This window comes from Diadema setosum, chromosome 9, assembly GCF_964275005.1.
Source record: "Diadema setosum chromosome 9, eeDiaSeto1, whole genome shotgun sequence".
NCBI classification, from domain to species: Eukaryota; Metazoa; Echinodermata; class Echinoidea; order Diadematoida; family Diadematidae; genus Diadema; species Diadema setosum.
The window spans coordinates 22,957,690-22,979,396 of record NC_092693.1 but is presented as its reverse complement, the minus strand read 5'-3'; the positions used below and the strand labels follow the sequence as shown (position 1 = coordinate 22,979,396).

At 39.4% G+C, this 21,707-nt stretch overlaps 1 protein-coding gene across 1 annotated transcript; it reads left to right on the top strand.

Moving 5' to 3' along the window:
* The first annotated feature begins 6,223 nt into the window (after positions 1-6,223).
* LOC140233246 (uncharacterized) lies at positions 6,224-21,476 on the top strand. The gene is made up of 13 exons (XM_072313356.1): positions 6,224-6,342; positions 8,519-8,648; positions 9,325-9,705; positions 10,318-10,457; positions 11,230-11,286; positions 12,266-12,543; positions 13,849-13,949; positions 14,368-14,665; positions 15,163-15,325; positions 17,969-18,186; positions 18,869-19,139; positions 20,811-20,948; positions 21,462-21,476. The coding sequence occupies exons 2-13, from the start codon at positions 8,528-8,530 to the stop codon at positions 21,474-21,476; spliced, it is 2,181 nt and encodes a 726-aa protein (XP_072169457.1). The 5' UTR covers positions 6,224-6,342; positions 8,519-8,527.
* Positions 21,477-21,707: the final 231 nt, after the last annotated feature.

The following is a 21,707-nucleotide window of genomic DNA, read 5'->3' as shown; positions in this document are numbered from 1 at the left end:
ATGGCCAATTACCAGACTGAGTGATACTGATATGGAGATTGTTAACGAAGGTGGGAAGCCTTAACGCAAGATCTCATCCTAGGAAATGTTAGTGGAAAGATAAGACCCACAAGCGAGATAACTTGTGTGGAGCAGAGATCTACAGTGACTCTAATAAAACCTTGACTGTGTAAATCAGTTGGCCATTGTTTATTTGACGGTTATGCTAGGCATTGATTTTAAAGCCCCCCCCCTCTTTTTTTAGTAACGACCCACAGTTTTGAATGATAAATAGTGTGTGCACATACACGACATGTGTAATCCTTGCTGAGACTCAGACATGCTCAGAATAGATTCTGAAGGTCGTTAGTATAAACTGCAAGTGAAGGTGTATTTGCCTATAAGTTACAAGTGTAACTGCCTGCAATATAATTTCAATTATGAATCTGAGTAAGTGTTGTTCTAGATCAGATGTGAACAATATGAATACAGCCAGTGTGACAGCTGTATCTTTTGCTGTGAATGGAACGGAATAGAATGAATCCGTCATGTAATAAACTGGTTTTCAAATGTATTTGACAGCTTTCTTCGATTCTTCTTTGTTGAAGTGTATACCATACCATAGCTTACCCAGGCAGAGGAATAAGTAAGTGTAGGAGACTTATTTACAGTGACAAGTGTCATGGCATGTGTAGTGGCAACAGTAGCGTTGGTGAGTGTAGTGGCTAATGTGGGGTGCATGTGATGTGACAAGTGACATTGCAAGTGTGAATGCTACAGCAGGCTATACTTACACTGTGGTGATGGCAAGTGAGGTGGCATGTGATACACGATAGGCATACACACACACTAGCAGGCTTTACTTTAACATGTGAGATGACAAGTGCCGTTGCAGGTGTGAATGCTAGTGAGGTGGCATGTGACACGCAATACGCATACATTAGCAGGCAAGCTCAAGTTAGCTCGTAATCACAGTATTGCTATTGGACCTAGAAAATACGGGCTATGGGAGTTTGTTATACAATTTCTAGATATATCTTCTTTCTTTCTGTTTTCGTAGCATAATTAATAGTAAGGCAGCATATAGTTCGTCAACAGCGGACTTCTTACCTGTCATCGAATGACCCTTCGGTAAAGATATGATTCACGACTACCAGAGATAGAATGTGAGACTAGTGAAGTATGGAGTCTTGGTTGCCTGGATTGCTGGCTGTACCTAATTGTGGTTGTTGTGTATGGGCACAAAGCTGGCCATGGTTGACCGAGTGGTGGCAGCGTTACCAAGAGGTTTATTAGTACTAGTAGTGAGAGGGTCTCGCGTTACAATAATATTCAAACACACACATGGGGCCTAGCACACAACACACACACACACACACACACACACACACACATATCTGATATACTGGGGATAACTGTTACATACAGTACTTGTAGAAGTCTAGTGACTAATTTTTTGTCCCACTTCACCCCAGCCAATGTCCCACTTCTCCCACGGGGTGGTCCACTTCTCCCCATTCAGCGGCCTTTTTTTAATCAACTACAATGTATATAGACCGGTCTAGAACTATGACACAAATATGAGACTTTAAATAGGGGTAAGAGACCACCTCCCTGTTTAAAGTAACCCATCTGGCCTAAACCAGGGAGGTGGCTCTTCCCACCTCTCTGCCTATAACGTTAAAGCATAGGGATGGTACAGTATTGGTGGAGATGAGAATTGGGCTTTTAACTTTTTGCGAGATACCAAGAAAGCACTTATGAAATACTGTAGTACATAACATACCATTTTAAGAGGAATTCAAAGTTTATTTGATGAAAATCGGGTTTGAAATGACTGAAACATCCAAAAACAAAGTAAAACAAAGCAATCGTAATAAAGTGCATGTGGGTCCCACACTTATTAGAATCGCTCTGTTTTGGATATCTCAGCCATTTCAAAACCAATTTTTATCAAATAAACGTTGAATTCCTCAAGGAATTACGTGCTCTTTCATATTTCATAAGAGGTTTCTCATTTTCTCACCAAAAAAATGTTAGAAATCTGAAATTAGGTCTCAACCGAACTATAGCCTACGACCCCTTTTAACGTTAGATAGCGTTTGTACCGAGCAGTCTTTGAGTCCGAGACATGAGTGCCCCCGGCCATGAGAAAATTCATCAAATCACAAATTTTGTCCCACTTCTCCCCACTCTCCTCTAAAAATATAAGCGTATTTAAAAGATGTCAGTGTTGGACAAGGGGGCAAACATGTCATTTTAACCCCTAATAAATCCTCGAAATGATATGAGGAACATTTTCGTGCTTCCATCAACTGTCCAAATCTTTCACCGATTTTGCAACGAATTGTTTAATTTCAAATCTGAAAATGCAAAATCTCTGTCGCGGGCTTGGGAAGGGGATACCCCCTCCCACCAGGGAGGTGGGAATCTCCCTGCTCCCACTTACCATCCACACACTTAGTAAACTTTGGGGATTGACAAATTTCAGAATACAATGTACAATGTATTTCATCAAAACGTGTGCATTATTATGATATCTGTCACTTGCATTCAAATAGACATCCATATTCAAAACTTTTAGTCCTCATTTTTAATTTACGTTTCCCCAGCTCAATTCCTATCCACAGATTTAGATCCGACTCTGCCCATGAGGACTGTCAATTTTCGGAATAACGGTATTCCACAGAAGTGTGAATCAACAATTCTAAAATTGCAAAAGCTCCGCCCTCCCACACACTCCCCCCCCCCCCCCCTTCTGACGTCAACATATATTTATGCTGGGAATAGCCTTGGCCTCAGTATAATCAGAGGATATATCAGTGTTATATCTTCAGTTGCTGATCCACTTGTTCATATTTTCAATTTATCAATTTCTAATGGTGTGTTTCCTGTTAAGATGAAACTGGCCAAAGTGATTCCATTATTTAAGAAGGGTGACAAATATGAAGTCAGTAATTATCGTCCAATTTCACTATTATCATCATCGTTGTCCAAAGATTTAGAGAAACTCATTTATAAGAGAACTATTAATTTTTTGAAGTTGCATAATATTTTGACTAATTCTCAATTTGGTTTTCGAGAGAAGCATAATACAACTCATGCTCTTTTATACTTTGTTGATCAAGTGGCTCATGCAATTGATAATCACTCTCATTTAATTACTATTTTCTTTGACTTCTCCAAGGCCTTCGACACAGTTGATCATGATATTCTACTCCACAAGTTATCACATTACGGAATACGTGGGAAGGCCTTGGAGTGGTTCAGGAGCTATTTAGGAAATAGAAGACAATTTGTTACAATTAAAGACAATCTTTCAGTAATAAGAGAAGTAAATTTTGGCGTTCCACAAGGAAGTTTATTAGGGCCACTATTATTTATTGTTTATATCAATGATTTTTGCCAGGCATCCGATGTACTATCCTTTATCCATTTTGCTGACGATACCAGTGTATTTTTTGCCCACAATGATGTTAATTTTCTTGTTCAAAAAGTCAATACTGAATTACAAAAAGTAAATAATTGGGTAAGAGCCAATAAATTATCATTGAATACCCAAAAACGAAATATATGATTTTTAGTAATACTGTTGACATTTTGAGTACAGCTATAGTTTTGAATGATTTTCATTTAGAACAAGTTTCACATTTTAAATTCCTTGGAATTATTGTTGACGACAAACTTTCCTGGAAGTTACATATTGATTATATATCCAACATAATCTCACGTAATATAGGTGTTATAAATAGAATGAAATTGTATATCCCACAAAAATCATTACTTATGTTATATTCGTCACTGATATTGCCATATCTTAATTATGGTGTTTTAGTTTGGGGCAACACTCACCAGAACCTACTGGATAGAGTGTTCCTTCTACAAAAGAAAGCTCTCCGTGTCATCAGTTATCCTTAATTCCATACCCTCCCACTCAAATATGTTATTTGCCGCAAATAAGCTGCTAAAAATTAAAGATTTGTATTTATTTAATTTGGGGCAATTTATGTATACGTACAGCAACAACTCACTCCCCTCCATTTTCGATTCTATGTTTCAAAGAAATCAATCATTCCATGACTATCCAACTCGACGTTCCAATGAATTTCACTTACCTCTCTTACGAACGATTCTTGCTAAGAACACACTTATTTATACTGGCCCAACGTATTGGAATTTCTGAATAATGACATAAGAAATTCACCTTCTAATTTTCATTTAAAAGGAGATTAAAGTTGTTTCTATTGCAATGTTATGTTCCTACAGAAGTGAATCAGCCTGATGGCTCATTTTAATTTTTTTCCGAAGAATTTTGATTACCAATAATCCCTCTCACATATTTTCTCGTCCCTGTTGTCCTGAGACTCTTACTGAGTAGATTCAATTCTACTTGTAGTACCTCCGCATCTATTTCTCTCTATTTTTCCATACAAGAAATCCCTTCCTCGCATCCCAATATTTTTTCGACATAGTTCTGTCGAGGATCGCTGGATCTGTGTTTCCTTTCTGTCCGCTGTATTGTCTTCCTATTATGTCAACATTGTCTCGTTCTGTCTTGTATTGAAGTCCCCTTTCATATAAGTTTTGTCGTCTCAGTCTCGTTTAATGTTCATTCGCCTGTGTATGTGTGTCTGTCCGTTACTCTGTCTCGTAATATTGGGCTTCCAGACTTTTTTTTTTAAATCTGACTTTATTCCCGATCTTTTTCCCCCTTTTTGCATCAGTTCATTTTCTATTGACATTCTGTACCTGAGGGGCCCACATTCTACAAGCATTGCCTTTTTAGTGGGTCCCTCCATTTTTCGATATTTTGTGTAATGTTATATCGTCTATATCACTTCAGTCAATTTTCATTACAACATTATTTGTTACCCCAAGGTTCCACAATTATGTTCTCTTTTCAATTTTACTTTGTTTTGATTATGAAACCTTATTCTCTGTTACCAATGAAAGTGAAATGTTTATGTTCTTTTCGAAAAATGAAATAAAGTTTGAATTGAATTGAATTGAATTGATATAATATCCCCTTCCCAGGTATACGGAACTTTGAGTAGAAGTGACATATCTGGTGCACACTTTTTGGTGAAATATTCAGAAATTTCCAAAGTGCAGACCTACCTAAATGTTAAATGGAAGGGGACCTAACTGGGGAGAATGTGAGAGGGGGTATCCCCCTTCCCATGCGAGGGAGATTTTGAAAATGGTAAATTTACCCCCCCCCCCCCCCAAGTATTGTCGAGGGGAAGCGACACACCTGAATACGAGAGATATTACAAGGGAGTCTTGCATTTTTAGAATTCAACTCTTGAAGTCTGTCTCGTAAACACATTTCATGAAATCCAGGCTATTGTCAATCCCAAAAGTGTATAGGCCTAATAAATCAATTGTATGGGAACCATGCAAGCAGGGAAAGGGTTAAAGGGATGGTTTAGTTTTGGTTGAGATGAGGATGGTTTTTCAACTTTTTTGGGAGACACTGAGAAATTGAATTCTCTAGAAATATGGAAGAGTATGATTATGCAATTCATGAAAGCAGTTCAGTATGCTTTGTTTGGTTTTGTTTTGATTGTTTGTTTGTTTGGTTTTTTTTTTTTTTTTTTTTTTTTTTTTGATGAAAATTGCTTTTAACATGGCCGAGACATCTAAAACAAAGAAATCCTCATAAAAGGTGATATCCATCACACGTCTTATTAGGATCACTTTGTCTTACTTTGTTTTTGGATATCTTATGCTCAGCCATTTCAAAACCGATTTTCATCAAATAAACTTTGAATACCGGCATACGGCCGGTGCGGTAAGGACCGAGTACCGCGTGGGCCGGCCGGGGTGTGCGGGCGGGCTACCGGCGCGCCGGTGCCGGTCGCGGTTGTTATGTTCTGTTCATGTTACGTTATATTTTCAGCCCCTGGCCAAGTATTAGCGTAGTCTACTACACTGTACCTCCTTGCCCTGGCCGTATGTGTACTGCAAGTGGTATACCACTGTAGTTAGTATTTTTAGTGCTGTCAACACGAACAGTAACGGTTAAAACCTAAAATGCCTTTTGAATCTAATTTTATCTCCTAAAATGTACTTCATGTTGGCTCGTCTGATTTGTGGAGCTCGTAATCTCAATGCATCGTCACTGAGATATCCCTTGGCCTTCCGCCTTAGCAAGACCCTTCGTGAGAATAGCAAGCTTGACATTTTAGTCCCACATGCACACTGTTGTGTTTGTTGATCACCTCCGTGAGCTGTGTGCTGTGCTACACGACAGGAAACCCCGGGTCGGGGAGCTCTGGGGCTGGTTCTGGTCGCAGTTACACTGACACCGACAGTGACACTGACACTCACTGATCAAGAACAAAGTCAGTCAATTTATAGGTGAGAAATTCCACTTATGTGAACTCCCCCCTTAGTCTACATCACATTATTGACAGATAAAACACATTTTGTCATTCATTTGAATTCTTGAGCATGCGCATTTATGCCTTTGCCAAAACGTATGGTTTGTTATTTTTGTTGCATTAAAACTTTAAATACATTTATTAATAAATACGTCATTTTACGTGTATTAATATTATATAGATTCTAATTTTTCGTTGGTTATGTTTCGTATGTATTTCAGTTTAAATTCTGTTGCATTTCCCACCTAACCTATTCTCTTCACAGACAGCGTGCGCTTCCTTTCGTTTTGTAATAGTTCCATTTTAATTTTTTTAGCTGCATAACTGCTTTAACATAACATGCATGGGCAAGAGTTCCTTTTGAGACAGCCACCCAAAAGTGAGTGCGTGCATCCGTGCGTATCGCAAGCAAGGTTAGGCTAGGTAGAGCTGTATAGATCTGCATTGATTTAGTACCGTACTAGCGTGATTGGGGTGGCTGTCTCAAAAGGAAGTCTTTCCCATGCATGGTTTATTCTGTGTGTGCGTAATTTAGCTTTAGCTCTTATATCCCACGTCCGTTGTCAACCCATATTTTTTCTGCTATGTTATAGTTTTTTGTTCATTCGTTTTGTTTGTTTTTATATTATGTTTTTTTTCCTCTCTTTTCCTTTTCCCTTTTTAACCGATCGATTTTATTGATATATCGGATTAGAGGAGTCGATATTAAGAGGTTCTGGCACATCAGTAAACGCCTCACAATCACACGCATTGGAGCTGAGTGGACTAGGCCTCTCGAGGCTGAGAAATCTGCTCAAAGTACCCGTATTATTTACAGAGCCGGCTTGTCCAGAGGATGCAACCCAGAACAAAAAAGAATGAAGTGGGAGGAACATTTCACTGATGCCAGACCTGGGACCCCTCATGAAAAGTACTGTAACCAACGAAAGCCAAAAAGATGTAGAAACCTGCACATAGATGGCCTCAATATTTGGCACACAAATTGTACACTACAAAACTTACTAACAACAACAACAACAACTTCTACCTTGTGACAAGCGCAGCTATCGTTGTCACATTGACTTCATTTTCTGTTTGTGTTGGAGCACTTCTTCTCTCCTGAAATTGCATAGTAAGGATGCAATCAAAATTAACTTAAATGAATTTGAATAAAATTACAATTAGTCTACATTATTACAAACTTGTTCAACCCCACTGCTCCAGCCCTAGTAAGTGTCATATTTGACCATGATTTACCCATGGGTGGCTGATGGGGGCTTTTTTTTTCCTTCTTTAGTTTATGGAAGCAGCTTTCAGTTTGACACTCTCTTGCCGTATGATATGAGAAGTAAACTTAAGACTAAGTAAACTGCAGTAAAATGGTGAATGACATAGTGGCACTTGTGAACTCTAGAGCTCCGCTTACACTCTTAATACCAAAAATTATAATTAATTGTATTTTTTTTTAGTAATTCTATTCGTACAAAGAAGAGTTCTATCCACGAGCATAAAAAAATACCTTGAACATAGTAACACTTTACATTGAACAAGACCCATTGTTGCTAATGCTATGCTTGTGGGTCCTTACATTCAACCGCCCTAATGATTATGATTTGTGTGTATCGAACTTGCTCGCCCATAGTTGCAGTTTAGAGCCCAGCTGATGATTTCCGACATAGAGAAAACATCTGAAATCATGCTCATGAAAAAAGTAAATGTAGGGATTATCACAGTAGCTGTACACTCTATTTGAATTACGGGAAGCAGTTGATTGTTACTGTTAGTGTATTCATTTGTAGCATCTTGGTTTCTGTTGGAGATCTTTAAATTTTTTTTTTCAGCATCATGATGATGGTATCCTGGTCCGAGAATGTCCCTAGTTTTGTGTTTTGGAATCTCTGGCTCATTCTACTAGCAGTTAGGTGTTACTTGAGGATGGACTGATTTTGCAACAATTCCCATTTTTTACCCTTGCCCGAGTATGCTCAGGACTCGTACTCAAAGGGTTAATATGGTAAACTAGCTCACATTACTAAGAATTCAGTATAGGTTTATTGTATAACATGTTACTGTTGTGTGTCTATTCATCAATTATCAAGAAAAGGGTCTTAGAAAAAAGTGTCCACCACCATGGAATTTTAAACAAAATCTTGATGTTTTCCATCTGTCCCCAGGTTTACAAGATGAACCCTCCCAAGAAGAAACGGAAAACATCCTACCTTGACCGCATCGAGAAAGATTGGTCAGGCTGCAGTGCTGGGTTTGAAGAACTCCACAAGTGGAAGGAAAAAACGGCAACAAAAGGTATGCGTGATGGATGGCTAGAATCGTTCGTAGATTAATAATTTTGCAGTCATACCTGTAGGAAAAGTCTGAACAGAGCACATGAGAGGATGGCTGTGTCACAAACAAGTACATATAAATGTATGTGTATGACCACACCTCATGCATTGTACACTGCACTAAAAAGCCGACTATTTCCAATTTCAATTCCATTAACATGCCTGCTAGGATTGTAGGAGAGTCTCCCACCACACCTTCCTCTTAATAATGATAATGATGACAACTATTTCTTATTTTACACGCTTTTACGGCAAACTGAACAGAGTGCTGTTGCAACTAAAGCAGTGAGCATACATGATGCATCTTACCTAATCCTGATGGTTCTTTTTGAAAGTTTCTTTAGTATTACACAGAAGAAGCTGATGCTGCTGCTGCCTATGTTGTTGCTGCTGCTTATGTTGTTGTGGTATATACGATGTATAGTGTTTCATGCTGGATGTGCAGCATGCAGTAAGCTGCTGATGAGGTACACTCTGAGACACAACAGAAAGGCTTCTTCATCATTAGGAAATAAGGGCAATTTTCAGCATACTTGTATGGATGGAAATGAGCTGCTTGGTGGAGGAGGTTTGCACTCTCTCAGTGCTTTTTCAGTTTCCTATTGCTATCATCTCCATACTATTTGCAATTCTTGCAGATGTGAATATGAAGAGATGGAATCCCCGAACTGATGAGTGCTCCAGAGAGGAACAGGAAGAGGATGAGGAGGCGGAAGAAGAGGCAGTCATTGATTGGTCTTCTTCCAGTGACGAGGATGCCAAAGATGTGGAAGACTTGCGGACACTAGGCATGGCCCCATTGAAGAAGAAAAGTCATTTGCGAAGGAACCCCTCGAGACCAGCGCCTCGTCGGCAGCGACGGGGCCCGGCACTGGTGGGATCTCGCAGTGAAGAGAGAGCAGTGGTATTTGGGGCCAAAACAGGGCAGAGAACGCCACCTCTGGACTCTGAAGAACTATGCATTAGCGATTCCAGTAGTGACTCGGGGGACCTAGGAAGCCCAAGGATACCAGTGTCTGGTTTGCTGCATTCTCAGTATTCTGAGGAGGCTGGGTTAGAGAGAGGGGAATCACTGACGTCACCTTCGAAAACTTCCCCTTGTGAGAGAGGTAATACAAATGTAGATCACACAGATAGACAGGTGTGAAGCCCATGATAATTAAAGAATGACAATCATACACCTACAAGGGAACCCCCCCCACCCCAAGAGAAGATTGTTTTGAGTTAGAGCAGTTCAGCAAGAGAAACATGTCACAAAAAATCCTGAATGATTTTTTTTTTTCAATGTAACCAAATTCATTCTTTGAGCAAATCTAATGAAAATCATACTTATATTGGGCCTTCCGTGTTCAAATAAAGGCTGAGTGATCGTACTGATTAGACAATCAAAAGACATTTGAACTTCGATCTCTGGTCACATGTCTGTGTCTGCTATTTTTCAAGTGCCCACTGGATGTTGCAAGGTGTTTCTCTTATATTTTAATATCATACTTGTTATCATCTCATCTTGTATTTAAATTCTCCAAATGACATGTAGGCCTACCGGTTATGTGTTTCTCGAAAGTTTGAGACATCACATGAAAATTTGCCTGTGTTTCTCAGTCAATATTAATGTAAATCATTTTTCACAGGAATAAATGTACCCATGGGACAGGAAGAAAGAGTTGAAGGGAGTAGACTTTCAGGAGACAAAAACGCACAGAGGGACAAGACATTCAGACAAAGCTGTGGTCATCCCAGACGGAGTAACGGTCGGTCAACAAGTCCCAAGGTGAGAAGTGAAATCATATTGATTTTAATGAGCTCACACAGTTCTGTGTGTGCACAAACCTCTGACTTCTGAGAGTGATTTTGTGACTACGTCTTGTCTGAAAACAATCATGTGCTGACTTCAATACTCTTTGGGTTCTTCGCTGCAAAAGGGTACATAATTAAGCATGTCTCTACAGTTTTTTTGAGACCTCCTTTTCAGATCAGTGAATGTTCAACAGCTATAGAAGTGAGTTGTTTGTTTTTTTTTCCCACACATTGTCATCAAAAAGGGAAATGAAGAAGCAGATGCTAATTGTAAGGCTGAGCTATGGTATATGATCCTCAGCATTTTGTCAATTTGGTGCATTTTGATGATATATATTAAAGGCTGTTACACTCCAAGAAATTTGTGCACTGTTGTGGAATTAATCAACGTTATGTGTGTGATATGGGATAAATCAGTTTTCTCAAATACTGACTTTAAATGTTCTAATATGACAATCGCAGTGACAATCGTGTTATGCCATATTATGTAGGATTTATTGACACAGACTGATAACATTCCAAGGCTAGAAATTGGGCTGGTTGCATGGGGTTCAAGCCCATGCAACCAGCCCAATTTCTAGCTTCTCGCTATACTGAAAAGATTAGACACCATTAACAGATTTCTAGTTGCTTCACAGCACTGTTATATTGAGTCAAATGATGTGATATTTCATCTTCAAAGAATTCAGGATATATCAGCTGTTCAGCTGATATATATATGTGTTTTTCATGTTTTGTGATAACAGAGCTCATGTGAACCAGAAATCCTGGATTACGAGTCACCGGAGGAGTCTACCAATGAAGTAAGTAGGGAAAAAAATATATCTCCTTCACCTGTTGACTCACATGATGGCAAATTGTACTATATTAATACTTCTCTGTGTAGACAATGTCTTGATTGATTTAAGACTACTTAAACCATCAGAATAAATCAGCACACTTCACTTTGAAGTCAGCGTGGGGTTAAAAGAAAACACCAATACATTAATGAAGGAAAGGTGTAGACTTAGGAAATCAGATCATATGATGCTCACATAAATGGAATGAAACAAGAATTAACACATATTCCTAATATTTAGACTGCTATGCATTGTCTTTTGCATCTCGTTTATGTATACCTGGGCAAGTGCTGTGACCCTGTCCGCTGATACATTTAACTTAAAATATTGCCATGCATTTCTTGTTGCTCTACATTCTGCAGTCCAAGATTTCAGCATGATTTAATCTCAGCATACAGATTTGAGTTGATAATTTTCAAGACAACAATGTATGTTGTGTTCCACATATTAGATTATTATCCATGTATATTTGAATTAAACAAAAATAGAGCAACCAACTGTGGTGTTTTCTTTTTAGTTTTTAGACACCTTCATTTAGGGAACTGACAGAGCCCACTTACAGCACTTACTGCTGCTATGGTGATCACTACAAAACAAATGTATACCACACTAGTAGAGATGCAAGACAGAGTGTTACTACATCAAGCTGGCCCAATAGTACGGCAATGATCTTTTAAGGAGATATCATAGTACAGTGACATTTGAACATGAACTGTTCAGGGAAGCAATGTTCCTTTTCATGGTATGGCTAGTGTACTGGATGAATACTGATCTTATTCACACACACACACACCATTTTGTCAGCTCTTCCTAAATATCAAGATTTTTTTTTTTTACTGTGTACCATATGGGTAGTGATTTTAAGGGTACTTGTAGTTGTGTAGACTTTGTAAGTTTTTCATGTGACATATTGTTTACCAGTATTCAAAACTCATCCTTGTAGGAATTATCCATCAGCACCTGTGTATCAGATGCCTCCTCCTTACCAACCCAACACCAGAGGCACACACAGAGAGGCCCAGACAATGCTAATGCCACCTCACCAGGTGCCAGCCCACATACCGGCAGTGAATGGGTCAAAAAGCTGAAGCTCCAGGCTGCAGTCACACCAGAGAAAACAGCTCATGGTGCAGGTGCTACAACGACGGCAACAGCATCAACGTCCACCTCTGGCCGAGGAGACGCAGGGGATTCGGCGAGAAAAAAGAGGAAATTCCTCAAGTAAGTGTCTGTCTCTCACACTGCTTGTGAAATTGTCATCGTATTCACTTATTAATATCTACCCCACTACACTCTTACTGTCACTCTCATTGCCCCCCCCCCCCCCCCTCTTGTGGTACCAACTCATCTCATGTCTTCAAAAGGTATACAAAATCTGTTCTATTGGGAAGAAGTTCACATGAGAAAGCTATAAGGTCTACAGAACAAGCTTTGTTCTCAAACCAAACTTGAAGGTGAATGTGGATTTTAAGTACCATTCTTTGTCAACGTGTGGTTGTGAAGTACATGTAACAGGTGATAGATGTTTAAGTGCGTGTAACAATGCCAGTCCACAGCCCACGCCAGATCTACTGACTACTAGTACTTATTTTGGCAAATCCTCGTGTGCACTATCACAAGGAAATAACAAGATTGCTCAAGTTTGTGATTATGTGAACTTGTGCATGCATGGACGGATATGTTTTTACAGTACTATAGCTCTCTAGGCATCATATTCAGAATGTTTGTAGCCATGAGTTGAAGGTAGTTCACAGGCTGACATTGAAAAAGGTGTCCTATAAACATGTCACTTTGATAGGCATGGTAAGTGTATTGTGTAAAACAAAATGTACACAGATTATGTACATTTGCAAAATTTTACATCAATATATGAGCCAAAAAATTTTACCTCCAATACTTGAAAGTGTAAAAAAAGTAAAAACAAAAAACAAAACACAACAACAACAAAGCCTCTGAGGCCTTGTAGAGTAAGTTCCCTTGAACATACTAATCATTGTGCTGCACTAGTGCTATAAAGAAAGTGCTATAAACAAAATGAAATAATGTTAATCACAATCATCTATCATGCATATCAAATGATGTAATGATGTCATCCCCTCACAACACTGCCATTTACCTGCACATAAAATATTTATGAAATTCTCCATGTTGTAAAGAAGTTACATTAAAAAAAAAAAATCTAGTCTCTGTCTCAAATCACAATAGCACTGTAACAACCTGGGCAGTGATAACTAAACTCAGGCAGTGATGACTTTAAACGAGAAGGGCTTTGTGGTTAAAAAAATCTTGAGGCATAAGCTAATATTTTTATGATTTTTTAAATTATTTTTTGTTCTTTCTTTCTTTATTTATTCTTTATTTTTTATCTTATTTTATTTCTTATATCTTTTTTTTTTCTTTTTCTTTTTTGGTGTGAGAGTACGTTGAAAGGCAATCAAGTAAAAGTGGGGTAAAGTGCGGTATTCTGTGTGAAATTTCACAGAATGTGTGTTACCCAGTCTTTGGTTTGTTTGCTTGCATCTCTAGACTTGGTCTGGCAGAGCGCCTCCAGCGGTTGGTGAACAGAGAGAAATCCTCGGTGGCCATGTGGTATCATAACCAACATGATTCACAGGGTTCTCAGCAAGGTAAGAAGACTTCTTAAATGCATTCACTTTGATGCTTCAAGCAAAATTAAGGTTGCTGTGTTTTGGAGAAAAATGAAATTTGTGGCATTTTAATTCTTCTTCCTAATGATGTGTCTAAAACTAAGCAGTCATGACTTCATGTTTTAATATTTGAATGTAACCACGCGCCATTGCTTTTTTCATCATGCAATTCTCACAGACTTCGCAGTGGTTTGATGCCAACACCTACTCTCGAGTATTAGGACTGATGATTTGGATTGGTGTCATTTGCATTAATCTGACCAATGGTGTTGGAGCTCGATTTAAGGCAGTTGTTCGGGAGATAACACTAGCACTAGCACTAGCACCACACTTGAAATCACCCAATGTCACACTATCTGGTTTTTGGTCCTCTGTCTCATTAAACTGTGTCAATCAGAGAGCAAGAGGAAGTCCAAGCTTGTTGTGCGAGTCCTCTCCCTGGAAAGTCACGTGGGTCTGTATGCGGCCAACTGCTTCCTCCTCCATGGAGAAATAGGGGCAAGGGATGCCGTGGGAGGGGATGCCTCAGGGTCCAGGACCAATGCCACCGGTGGAGGAAGAGGAGGAAGGGGAGAGGAAGGAGCAGGAGCAGGAGCAGGAAGGAGAGATGAAGCCGTGTGTGTCCTGTTTGCACGTGCCACGGCACAGCGGCTTGGTCTGGGCAAGGACTCTGTGATTGCCATCCACACCCCATGGTGAGTGACGCTGAAAATATGGATATGCACTCAACCTTGCCTAAGTTGAATTTATTTGGACTGAAGAAATAGCTTTGACTTCAAAGAAAATTTGATGTATGAGGGATTAAAATCACTAGAATATGAAGAGAAGAGGACTTGAAAAGACATTCGACTTGGGCGAGGTTGAGTTAGGCAAGGTTGATGGTATGAATCTCGGGCTTTTCAGATCTAATCATAATGTTTGCAAGATCTAAACTGCAAATAGACACATTTGGTTGTTTGCTTGTTTTTTATGGAGGGTTGATGGAACAAATATCACCGTTTAAAGAGTTCTTAGAGAAATCACAATTTCTTGTATCACTAGCTTGAAGTTTGTTTTTTTCCTTCCGTGGGTCATCAAAATATTGCAAATTTGTGAAATGTTGGACTGCCGTTCATGTATATTAATTTCATATTGCTGGTGTCCTGTGCAATGGGGCAACTCGTCATTATAAACTCCTTCTCAATCTGTGCAGGCAGAAGCTGTCCATACCAAACTACAGTAAGCCTGTCATTTTGTGCACACACTTTTGCCGACCTCTGAACTCTGAGGCAGACCGTGGTAGTGGTATTGGTGAATCCTCACAAGCACAGCCACAACTCATTCCTGACAACACAGAGAGAGAAGAGACAAGAAAGGTGAGAATGGGTGTCAGTCTGTCGTGGGTGTCAGTCTGTCGTAGGTGTTCTGAGAATTAACTGGGGCACTGGAAGGCATGTTTGCGGAGACCTGATAATGCAGAAACCAGTGAACCTTGCATTGTTCAACATTGCCCAAGTCGTTGCAATAGAAACTCCTGATATTTTTTTTTTTTTTTTTTTTTTTTTTTTTTTTGCTTGTGTAATTTTGAATGAAATTCTTTGTGTATGTTGATACTTTACAAGTCAATACAGAGTGGCCCAGAAAGAATGGAATACCTAAGATCTTTGTTTTCACCAATACTGTTGCAAATACTGTATTCGCCGAATATTTCGCGAGGTTTTTATTTTCGCGATTTTCACGAGTCGGGTGTTATTCGCGAAATTAAAGACACGCGAAAATATTGACTCTGATCCTGATGTGAATGTGACGTATGCATATACGTTTCTCCGTTTAATACAGGACTCCACGATCGCGAATTTAACCACTCGCAAAATCGTCAGGAATTCCCAATTCGCGAAACTTTAGACTCGCGAAATATATGGCGTATACAGTATGTCATTATTTTGCATACTATTGGAAAGGCCATACTTTTTCCAATACAATGACACCAAGTTGTGATCATTTTGCACTCTCAGAGATACCGAAACCAGCGACAATTTGGCTTGTCATAGAACCAGTATAGCGTTCACAGTGTGTGGAATGTGGGGCGGACGGTGTCATTGTCATTGTCCGCCCCACATTCCACACATTGTGAACGCTACTGGTTCTATGACAAGCCGAATTGTCGCTGGTTTTGGTATCTCTGAGAGTGCAAAATGATCACATTTTGAAAATTGCAAGGGTTGACAAAAATGGTCCTAAAATCATAACACATTAACCAAAATTAAAGAACTTGGTGTCAATCTATTGGACAAAGAATGGCCTTTCCAGTAGTATGCAAAATAATGATATATTTGCAACAATATTGCTGAAATTAAAGATCTTAGGGGTTCCGTTCTTTTTGGGCCTCCCTGTATGTCACCTGTAAGTTTGTGGTTACGACTGGAGAAATCATGTTTTGATCTCCTGGCATGAGTAAACAGGTATTTTTGCTTCCCACACTCTGAAAGACACAGCAATCACTATTGTGTGTGTATGTCAGATATCCAAGAAATAGGTGATAAGAAGAGATGATTGAAGAGACCTTTCTGTCATGAAAATTGTTCAATAATAAATTTCAGGTCAGTCCAAGAGCTTGATTTTTTTTTTCACCATCAAACCTGGGCTATTTAGGATTACTCTTAAATTTAAATTGACTGGCTGTGTCCTTCAAATGTATAAAACATATTAGTAGAAGTTTTATATTTTGCAATACAGTAAAAAAATATTTATGGAATTAATATCAACTTACTATATTGTCCTTTTTAACAGTATCTGATGCTACTTGACTTTGAATGAGAATACCAACCATGCCAGGCCTTTGGTGCATTAGGTGCTTGACTGAAGTCAAGTTATCCCTCTGAATATTGCTAGTCCATGTATGATCACTAATTTATATTTTTACCCTTTGACACTGTCCTTCAAGGTCTGTCTGTTTGCACCATATTTTTTTTTTTTTGAATTCATGGAATATATGTGACCCGCTACAACAAAATGGTCCTAAAGTCGCGCACTGTCGAAGCCGTGAAAATCGAGTTTGAAGTTAGAGCATCAAAATTGGTCAAAACTTACGATTTTCTGAATTTGACATATTATTAGAGTCTGACATGTCTTCTATCATCTGTTGAAATTTTGAAGCAAAATGAAGAAAGGAAAGACCAAAAAATAGCGTTTTTCTGGGCCATGTTTTTTTGACGTTTCAACGAAGCAGAAACTGGTTCGAACATTTGGATTGAGCGCCACACATAGGCTCCGCCCCTAACAACGATCAGAGTGATCTCATTGGTCAGTTTGCTGCTTGCCGCTAACCGAAGCGTGAAGCTCGCACACTGCCCAGTCGACTAGTGCGTGCGGGCGGGTTGCACTATGCCTAGCCGCTTCTCCTGACATCCTGGTCACTGATTGGTCGGTGAGGAGACCGCCGACGCTGTGTTTGAATGAGCATTTCGGGGGTTGCTAGGGCTTAACTTCTATTGTCCGGAGGTGAATACTGACTTGCGTGTCTCTTGATTGTGATTGCGTCGCAAGGAGAACTTTTAGGGCGCTTTTCTCGAAACAGTGATTTCCCAGACGTCTTGACATGCTCTCTTTTAAACATCGATATCTCCGCAGCCGATTATTTTTATAAGACGTGTAATATATCAATTTAAAGCAGAAAGATTAGGGAATTGTGTCATGCAATTTTCAAATAATCGACCTCGCCCGACTTTAGGATCATTTTGTTGTAGCGGGTCACATACAGTTTCTACATCCTATGAAGGTCTTCAGTCAGAATATTGGGAATGTCGCCCTCTCTTGGTGGTGCTCCTTCAATATTTGTCCATTTGTACCATATTTCGCTTTTGTTCTTGTTTTTTTCACGGAATATACAGTTTCTACGTCCTATGAAGCTTTTCAGTCAGAATATGGGAATGTCGCCCTCTCTTGGTGGTGCTCCTTCAATAATTGTTTGTACCATATTTCGCTTTTGTTTGTTGTGTTTTTTTTCATGGAATATACAGTTTCTACGTCCTATGAAGCTCTTCAGTCAGAATATGGGAATGTCGCCCTCTCTTGGTGGTGCAGAGGAACTGGGCAGAAGGCAGCCTGTTTCCTCATCCATTATGGAGTGTGTGAGCGAGACTGGTGGATGTTCATCATCTGGTATCAGCTTCAAGGCTAGAGTACAGAGAGTGGTGCAGAGAAAGCAGCAGAGAAGTGTTGTAAACCAGTCTGCTAGGTAGGGAACCCTCCAATGTCTTATAACAAGATACTGTAAAAGTGGATATTTCCGTGCGACTAATTTTTCGCGCTCAGCCAGGTAAGAAGAGTTTCGCGTGTTTTTAATCCCGCAGAATCCAGACATCAACTACTGGAACATATGGCAAGCAAAAATGTTTGCATGCTTTTATTTTCACGCTAGTTTCTGGTTTGCGCGAAATGCAGGAAAATTTCAACACCGTGAAAATTTCGACTTTTACAGTAGCTGACACATGTCCTTTCACGTAATTATCATTAACCAATATTACAAGACATTAGCTAGTTTAACTTTAATTCGAAAAAAAGTTGTAAATACTTAATGGGATGCATGGATAACATGATTTCTATCCAACTCCTGTGCAAAATTGCTTTGACTTTCTCATGCTGGTTCAAAAGTGAGAGAATGATTGCCGCATAGATAAGTTATCATCTTATATAAGTGTATGAGATGAAGTGTCTGGTATTGTATCATTTACATATTCATTTTCTATCTCTCCATCTAATCATTTATCTATCTATCGATCTATCTATCTATCTATCTATCTATCTATCTATCTATCTATCTATCTATCTATCTATCTATCTATCTGTCTAAGGAAGTTGTTGTCTAACTACCACTGAAATCAAATATACTTTGATGTTTCCAAAACTCCATTCTTCAGGGGACCATCTACATCTCAAAGCGGGAGCCAATGGCAAGGAAGTCCCGCCCCAATTTGGTCTCTCTTGCTGCAAGATGGCGAAGGCGTGGTCTGCGAGCTTCAGTTGTCCAATCAAATGTCGCAGACTTCCACCTGGCAGCCAATCATCCAGTCAGGAGAGGGCCACTCATACATATTCACGAGGTTGAGGCTGACCCAGAGACTGACCCGCGCCAGGGCCCAGGGGCTCTTCTCCATGGTGGACATGCTGACAGGAGCCGGGGGCTCAGCGGTGGGTAATCTGACATTTCTGCAGTCACACTTGTATACATGACTCAAGTGGGGAAAACCCAACAATGAGGGATTTCTCTCTTTCAGGTTGTATTTTGTGTTTACCGTGTGAAAGCTTGATGTAAGGGTTTCCCCCTATCACAGACACACCTTTTGAGGTAAGGGACAATCCCTGTGAGTCTTGCTGTGCAACATTGTGTGTTATCATGCTCTCCTCTCCAGCAGAGGCAAAAACACTCTGTCCCATGGATAGGACACAAAATGGAGGTCCTGTCTGTGAGAGAGTCACAACCCGCACTTGTGTAACAGATCCCTCTTCATTCATCTTCAAATAGCAGGGTGCAGAAGTGATCTGCCCCAAGTACACTCAACTGGACCCATGGAAGACCGTCTAGTGCAGCTAAATATGGGCTATCCAGCCATCTTGATGGAAAAAGAAAACAAACAAACAACAGATAAAAGAGAAACTAACAAATTGGAAGAGAGAGAGCGATACTGTAAAAGTTGAAATTTTCTTGTATTCCGCGCACCATTAGCTCAGTGTGAAAATAAAAGTTTGCAAATATTTTGCTTGTTATTGGTGATATCATTTTAAATCTTTAATCATAAGGTAGGTATTTAAATAGTAGGGCTGTAAACTGGTATGTTATCAGTAGTGTTTCTCACATTTGCTAGTCCTGTGTCGTAGGTGAATTTGCTGTCGTAATGCAGACCAATTACCTTTTGCGAGAGTGCGTGCTACCAAAGTTTTCAACCACCATGGTGGCATTGAGCTGTTTGAATTGCTCACTCAATTGGTGGGACCATGAGTGAATTAAAAATGTGTGAAAAATAACTGACATGAAAATTTCCACCTGTTCAGTATCTTGGATGAGCCACATCACATCTTTGCATGCACCGATTTCAATCAGTGATTGCAAAGGGATGTAAGATCGAAGTCATAAAATGTTATTCACCCCAGGTGCAAAGTAGGTATAGGTATCGCAGTGCGAAGGGACTGCCAGTTAGAGGAAGACTTTTTGGCTGTCCATTTTTGCTTTAAAACTCATGTCAATGAAATAAATGTCTCATGGCTATAATTTTTGTGAAGAGAAAAACCAAGCAGAAACTATGTGGTGTGGGATTTCTGTGGCAACTTAAGTTGGTTATTTCTGTCAGTGTGTCAATGTGTCAGTGATGCGTGTACATTCAATGTTTATTGCTTCTAAATCATTATGCACACTGTATGGATAATAGCCAAGCATTGGCTGCGTACTCGTACATTCAGTTGGTTTACACTAGCTATATTATCACGATTGCACCGGGATGATTGCAACTTCATGCATGAAGGGGCCCATGATGTATTGCTCTGCAGTACATTGATTGCATCAAATGATGTATTGCTACAGTGCATCAACCTGGCAAAACATGGTGCAAACATCTTTCTTTTCTGGAGTCAATGTTTTAAATGAAAATACTTGTGATATATGCTTATGAGTAGCAAATCTGTCACGCAGCGAAGAGAAAGTCCATACCTGAAGGTACCCTTTAAGAAGTGATATAGGTGTCATAGATGACATATTATAATATGCAAGTGTGCACAAACACTTCATAAGTAGAATTAAGTCTTCTGTTCCTTCCTTTGTGACTCATATCTTTGGAAGTCATGAGGCATACAATTGATGTTTCACAGGGTGCACAGGCTGTATGTTACATCTTGACCAGTGAGCTTGGAGTGACAACTGTGGAACCTCTTGACCAAGGGTCAGATGGCGGCGTCTCTCCCCCACCAAAGCCGCCTGTTCTTCAAAATCTGTCAGACATCATGAAGGTAGGATGGCCAGATTAGATTGTCATCTCCTTTCTTTCTTCTTTCCTTCCTTTCTGGTTTTTCATCATCGTCATCACTATTTTCTTTTCCTTCTCCTTCTTTTCTTCTTCATCATCTTCTGTCTTCTCTTCTTCATCTTCTTCTTCTTCTTCTTTTTCTTAGTAGTTTCATGAACTTCATTACTGTCTTCTTTTCCTCCTATTTCTCTTCTTTTCTTTCTGTTGTCCTTGTATTTCTTCTCTTCTTGTTGTTCTCATTCTTCTCTTTTATGTTTTCCTATGTTGTAAGTATTTGATATGAGAAATTCTGATATCTTTGGCATGAATATCACCACGATTCTTCCTTGGTATGGTAATTTATTTGTTCAGCACGAAGTAATCTTGGTTTGAATGTGCAGAAAAGCTGCAAGTCAAAGACAGTTAATACACTCCCGTGTACACTGTGGTATGACAGACCACACTGTCAATGTCATTCTTATGTTTGTGATTTGTAACTGATTGTGTCTGACTGCAGCGTTGTCCAAAGTGACATTGATTGGTGTCGTTACTGGCTTTTTGTTGTATCCAGTATTTATCAGTCTATTGTAATGTTGTCATACTGCTAAGCCACAACCAATATAACTTCGAGTTTGGATTTACCTGTGGCAGTATCTTTTTTAAAAGAAAATGAATACCCCCATTCAAAAAAATAGAAAAGATTAAAAAGTACAAAAATCTGTCCTTGCTACTAACATGAGTGTCTGCTGTTGGCTGTTATGAA

Bases quoted from the DNA above. Each gene is read 5' to 3' on its own strand.
- LOC140233246 (XM_072313356.1), top strand. From the start codon at position 8,528: ATGAACCCTCCCAAGAAGAAACGGAAAACATCCTACCTTGACCGCATC. The intron at 11,287-12,265 runs GTAAGTAGGGAA...TCATCCTTGTAG, and splicing joins CGGAGGAGTCTACCAATGAA to GAATTATCCATCAGCACCTG. The intron at 13,950-14,367 runs GTAAGAAGACTT...TGTGTCAATCAG, and splicing joins TTCACAGGGTTCTCAGCAAG to AGAGCAAGAGGAAGTCCAAG.